Source organism: Belonocnema kinseyi, chromosome 7, assembly GCF_010883055.1.
Source record: "Belonocnema kinseyi isolate 2016_QV_RU_SX_M_011 chromosome 7, B_treatae_v1, whole genome shotgun sequence".
Lineage (NCBI taxonomy): Eukaryota > Metazoa > Arthropoda > Insecta > Hymenoptera > Cynipidae > Belonocnema > Belonocnema kinseyi.
Window position 1 is genome coordinate 96559996 of NC_046663.1, and position 6628 is coordinate 96566623.

The 6628-nt window shown below is 30.5% G+C and overlaps 1 protein-coding gene and 1 long non-coding RNA gene across 3 annotated transcripts in view; one reads left to right on the forward strand and one right to left on the reverse strand.

Annotated features, from left to right (window-relative positions):
- LOC117177043 overlaps positions 1 to 6628 on the forward strand; it is a 59533-nt gene that overhangs the window by 6574 nt on the left and 46331 nt on the right. The gene's annotated exons all lie outside the window — the stretch shown is intronic.
- LOC117177042 (pancreatic triacylglycerol lipase-like) overlaps positions 1 to 6628 on the reverse strand; it is a 115259-nt gene that overhangs the window by 4124 nt on the left and 104507 nt on the right. The window contains exons 7-9 of one of the 2 annotated variants that reach the window (XM_033367506.1): positions 4700 to 5122; positions 2841 to 2967; positions 1721 to 1936 (exon numbers count right to left, since the gene is read on the reverse strand). In XM_033367506.1, coding sequence (XP_033223397.1) covers positions 1721 to 1936; positions 2841 to 2967; positions 4700 to 5122 — 766 coding nt within the window. Of the gene's footprint in view, positions 1 to 1720; positions 1937 to 2840; positions 2968 to 4699; positions 5132 to 6628 lie in introns of both variants that reach the window. The other variant, XM_033367505.1, reaches the window with a different exon arrangement.

Consider the following 6628-nt stretch of genomic DNA (forward strand, 5'->3'; position numbering starts at 1 on the left):
GATTTTTCTATATTAAAAAAAACTCGGAGGTTAGTCGCTTCTCAGTGCTGTAACTTGTAAATGCGTAAACATAAATGGCTGAAGTTTTGACAGGCGTCATTTTATGGATCAAGCTCGACGAAAATGGTTCACATTAGTGAATACTAATGCCATCTCTTAGAATTTTCAGGTACTTATCAGACTGCCTAGTATATATAAATCTGTTGAAAACTTAAGGTCTAATAAATAAGCTATCTAAATAACCACTGGAAAAACATCTAATATGTGATTTTGGGTGATTCTTGAACCTTCTAAACAAATGCAAAATAGCAGAATACGGGTCTTAAAATGTTTACTTTCGTTTTTCCATATTTATTCAACATTAAGCGAAAAATTTTCAAAAAAGAAGTTTGATAATGTTTTTCCTGATATTAATTCAAAAAAGATTTACAAAATAAATGATAACCTACGAGAAAATTAAGTGACTCATCCCACCCCCTATGCTCATTTCGCCCCACCCTATCCTATTTATGGAGTAAAATGAGGCAATTCAATTTTGCGATTAGGTCTTGGCTCTAACGCCCTTTACATTTGTAATCATAAATTTTTGAAAAAATAGTGAAGAACTTCATGAATAAGTAATTTTAAATAGAAGCATTTAGGTTTTAGAAAAGAAAATATATGCAATATAAAAAGGACGGAATCGAAAAGTGTTATCTTTTTGAACACTTAAAATTAGATATGCTTCCCAAATAATGAAAATCCAAATAAAAAAGATTCAAATGGAAAATGAAATTGAAATTCTTTTAAATTTTCAAAGAATTTGAGTTCAACTTACACAAAATGAGAAACTTTAAAAGTATTCCAACTTGACAAATTTCTAAGGGAACAAAATTTAAAGTGGAATTTAATATTGATTTTGAATCTTGAAGGCAATTTATTTTCAAATAATGTATAGTGTCTAAAAAGTTCTGGGGTTTAAAATTACTACAGAATAGAATCGGGTTTGGAGGAAATTGATTAATTTTACTAAATTTGGCATGTAAAGCAATTTGAATTTAATTCTAGAATTTTTATTCTTTTTCTTCAAATGTAATGAAACTTTTAATAATCCTTAAAAGCAGGATTAAAAGCTCTCTTTCCACAAGTCTCCAATTTTTTGGAATTGACGTCCAGATTTGTTTTAATTGTCTTGAAATTGGCTCGGAGTTTGGAGTTTAAAATTTTGTAGCAGCTGATACAATAAATAGAATAAAAAAGTTTTACAACAAGTTTCGTCTTCTGATCTATAAGTTTAGAATTTAATAAAACATAGAAATTAAAAATATTATCAAAAAAATTCTCCTGACCACAAAGTTGGCTTAGCCCGCATAAGACTCACAGGATGAAGCAGACCAAATAGGATGGATGTTGAGAGAGCGGTAAAATTCAATATGATCCGAAAAGAAAATTGGAACATCTGTATTAGATCAAAAACTATATAATTTAAAAAAAGAATTAGTGTTCTTTAAATTAAACGTTAGAATCCAAATATTTGTAACTTTGTGGACATTTTTGTTCCGCAATCAGAAAAGTAAGTGTAGCCTAATTTCCTCCAAAAAGAACATAATTATTTTGTCGCTGAGATATTCTGCCATAGATTATATTATGTGCGTTCTAAGCGAAAATGACACCCTGACTAAATTTATAATTGAATAAAATAAAAATAATTTGCATTTTACTATTTTTATCAGTAACATACCCTCTTCCTGGGAGTTCCATAATATCCACAACTAAGCTATTAACGTACAAGCGATCATTGCACCAGAAAAAGCAAAGAGAGCGTGGTTGTAAAACATCCATATCGTAAGCCCAGGACAATTCAACTCGTCTTATTTTTCCAATCTCTCCAGTGGAACCTCCAGGATGTGCGACGACCATTCGTGTTGTGGTTCCGTGTTCTAGTTTCATGTAACCACTGAAAGAGATCATTAAGATAATTACATAAGTTTGTTGGGCTTGATATCTGATAATAAAATTTAAACAATTATTTTAATTGTTGCAATATAAATTATGTTTGCAAATTTTACAGTTTTTTACTCGTAGCGTTATTGAGTTATTGAAGAAATTTCTATGATCAGGGCGTCTAACCGACGGATTATTTTTAATTTCTCGGTCAATTAGTATTTTTTCCCGGTCAATTTAAAAGAGTTAAAAGATTTGAATAATTTTAAAAGAATTTGAAAGATTTCCAAGGATTTCTAAAGCTTTCAAAAGATTCCATAAGTTTCTGATTTGGAATTTATACATTTATATGGATTTTATACATTTTTCAAAAACTAAATAAATAAGGTCATCTTCAGTCTTGTCTATAAATTCACACCAAATTTGAAAGAGTTTCCAATTTCTCTTCATCATGTTCAGCGATCTTGCTTTTATATAAACTTAGAAGGTGTAGTATACTAAATAAAAATTAAATTTGACGAAAACGTGTGATAAAAAAATGCACATTTTAAAAAGAAGTTTGGAAAGACCGATTTATTAAAAAAAATCCCTGTTACAATGCAAAGTTATATTTATTTAGAAAATTTTATATTATAATTCAGAAATATAGTAATTCCATTTTTCTAGAATCTGGAAGAGAAATGTTTGAAATCCAAAAACATTTTTATTTGCAAACAATTTTTTTTAATTTAAACAAATTCTTATTTGGAACAAGCAATTTTCAAAATCTGATGAATTCCGACTAATTTAATTCCGAATTTAATTTAATTCTGATTAATTTAAATGATGAAAGTAAGAGAGTTGTATTTAAAACTTTAAAAAATTATTTGATTTAAACACTTTTTTAAAAATAAAACAAAATTAACCAAAATTATTACCTGGGCGTAAGATCTATATTACGAATGATCCCATTCTCAGCGTGAAACGTAACTTTGATGAAACCTTGCACCCAACTCTCAGCAGTAGGAGGTCTAGCAAGATTGATCGTTATCCTATAATGTCTTCCTAAAAAATTAATATCCGCTCATATATTATATTTTTCTTTCATATTTTAGATCTAAATAAAGAAACATTTATGCATTAAATAATTTTTATAAGGAATAAGACACACATTATTCGAAGGAACCGAAAACTTTCGAAAAGTAAATGCTGTTCCGCTTTTCCGTATTGGGATTTGAACGAGGATTTGAAGACACGAAATTGTGACTTTAAGCGTATGGAACGCGTTCACACTTTACCTCTTGAGCCACGCCCATCCCTCTAAATTCTGATATTTATTCTCATTATCATTTACAAATGTTTTCTGATCAGAATTTCTCTGAAAAAATAATTTGAATTATTTAAATAACATTAATATTTAAATTTGATTTAATTTTTGGAAGTATCTACACAAGTACCGAACAAATGTGGACATTTGTACTGAAATTTCTTAAAAATAACCCCTTTTCCAGTTCTCTTTGTAGTGAAAAGTTTTGGCTATTTGTACCGAAATTATGGTAACCGTAACCACGGCCTTCATTTTTATTTACGTCAGGAATATCAGGATTTGCATGTATCATTCGATTTTAATGAAATTTGTTCATATTCTAGGCTCATAAAAGAAACATGTAGCAGTCAAAAGAATGTTTGAAAATGGTGGAAGTTACGCCATATTCAATTTTGGCATTGAATGTTCGGTTAAATTATCGATAATGATGATATATTGGGACCAAGCAGAAACTCTATTATTGTAGTCTTCTTTGACAAATTCCTGTTCATTTTTGAGATAAAAGTAATAGAAAAGTTCTATTTTATTTGTTTCTAAATTGTTATAAGTGTTTTATGTTACAAGAAGGTCCTGCTGAAATATAATACCTACAATTAACAAAAAAAGTTCTATTGCAGCATTATTTTTTAAGAATAAAGTGCATGAAATATCCTAATTAATTTTTCTTACAAATTTTACACGGCCTAATACATTTTTAAGACAAAAGTACTATAAAATACTCATTTCAATTCTTCCAAACTTTTTTTAGTACATAAGTCCCATGAGTACATACAAAAAAATAGAAAAAAAAGAAATACATTCTTCTCGTAGTACTTTTATACTAACAACATTTTTTTACAGCAGAAGTATTTTCAAACTTTTATGAGACATAAATTTGAAATTTTATAACTTTCGAGAAAAATTAAGTGGGGCTTTAGTGGGACTAGTACTTTGGTTTCAAAAACGTTTTTCATCTTGAAAACGTATTTTGAAAGGTCATTTAGTCCTATTGCAGTAAAATCTTTTAGGATTTGGCAGAATAAAAAAAAAATAATAATAAAGCAGAAGGTTTCAGGCACCTTTGTCCCAAAATTTTTTTAATGTATAGGACTGTATTTTGGACTTTTTTATTGTTATTAATAATATATACCATTATTAATACTTTCATTCATATTTGAACTTGCGAAAAATTGTAAGAAAAGTTCGTATTTTAGTACCGATTTGTCTCATTGGCCAGTATACGTCAGATTCTGCAAAGAAATTTTAAATGTCTCATTTAAAAAAAATGTTACAGAGGTAGTCAAATGTTCAAAAGCTTTATCATTTTCAGAAATATATGTCCATAGGATGTTAAGAGAAACATATGAACGAATTACAAAAAAAATAATTAATCGATTATGAAGAGACTTGGGATGTAAATAATATTTGAAGATTCTTTTAAAAAATTTACTGGCTTTCTAAATGTATTAGTAAGATAAAAAAATGACTCACTGCAAAAAGGATCATCTTTTCCGGTACTGAAGAAAAACTTCGAACCCAGTAGCGAGGACACGTCTTGACCCATTGCCTCCCTCTTGACTAAAGCCGGACTCGTATCAGCATGGTACCCCATGACTCCACAACTGAGGCTATTGTTGCTCTTGCAAGAAAAACATTCTCCCTTAAGAAAACTCGCATAATTGCCGCATTCATGAGCCACATATTGACACTTGGAGTTGATGCTCTCGATGAAGAGTTTAATCGCCCGGACATGGTTGCAGGCCACCAAAACACGAGATGCTTCCTCCAGTCCTTCACGAATCAAGGTCAGAGGCAATGAAGGAGTTGTTTCACTGAGATCTGTGCATCCGGGCTGTTCCTTTCCGTTGTTGGGATAGAAGTCCAAATGACCGCAGGGTTGGCTCATCCCGTATCCTGGAAATCCTTACAGCGGCTATAGTTACCTTACGTTCTACTCAAAATACCCAGTGTAATTTGTTTCTTATAATTAGCTGACTAATTTAGAAGTTCCAAATTGAATATGCGTCGACGTTTCAATCCTCAGTTGGAAAAATCATGATACTGATCACATGGGGCCTTTCCAAAACTACGTCATACTGTCGGGGGACGGGGGGGGGGGGGGGGGGGGGGGGGGGGGGGGGTCGACGTAGAATGTGACATCACACATAGAAAATATATATGAATACCAATTTTGTGAAATGATTGGAAAATGAAGATTAGTGATTTTATTGTACAGTTAAAGCATCTAAATATAGATGTCAACGTTTTTCCCCTATTTCCCACTATTCTCCCTTTTTTAAAAAAATTGCGTTTTCCCCTTGTTTTCAAGAAACTTTCCCTTTTCTCCTATTTTTCTGAAATACAAACTGAATTAATAGAACCCCTTAAGAAAATCCGACTCGTTTTTGTTGAAAGTTAATTCTTTTTATTGAAAAGTCTACTATTGCACTTATAAAATAATCCACAAAAAAACATTAATCTCTTGAGAGTCCTTTTCCAGAAACTCAAAAATCCATGTCTTACATTAAACCTTTCTTCGAACGTGATTGAGATGTCAAATAATTTCTCTATAATAGATATAAGTCATATTATTATATTGTAAAATTTATTTTTAACTCAACCCAATTCAGCAGAGAACCGATTTCAACTATTTGCATGTAAATGTAACTATTTTGCTAATTTAATTTTTAACTGATTCTTGTTGTTGAGAATTTACTTTTTGTTGAAATTTTTTTTTTTATTGAAAATTAATCTCTTTTGGTTGAAAATCCAACTATCTTCTAAAAAAGATGCTTTTTTTGGCTTCAAGATTCGACTATTTGGTTACAAATACAACAATCCTTCTGACCAGTTCGTTGAAAATTGTCATTGGAGACTGAAAATTCAACAATGTGGTTGAAAGTTCATCTGTTATGCTTGAAAGTTCAAGAATTTGGTTGTAAATGCAGCTGAAATTAAACTTTTTGTTGGTTCTAAAAATCTAAAGTCAACTATTTGGTTGAAAAATGACCTTTTTTGGTTGAAAATTGCTTTTATCAGGTTTAAAAGTACATTTTTTTATAAATAATTCTAGCTCTTAATCTGAAAAATCAACTCTTTCGTTGAAACATCATCACTTTTGGTAGAAACCCGAATAAAACTGCTTCGTCTTGAGTTCGACTTAAATTGCCCCCAATCAAGATATTCTGAAGTGGTAAAGTTCGATATGAGCATATCCCAGTTTTGAGACGGAGCCATACTTCAATTTTTGTCTTGGAGACAAGTCTCTATGTCTTGAAGACATAAATTTATCTCTTGAGTCCAATTTTTATGACTCCGAAACGAGTGGATCATAACTTTGAGTGTATACTTGTCCTAACGAAAAGGGTCATTTTTACTGTCATGAAAGCTAATCTTTGTTAATGATTAAACAATCTTGTA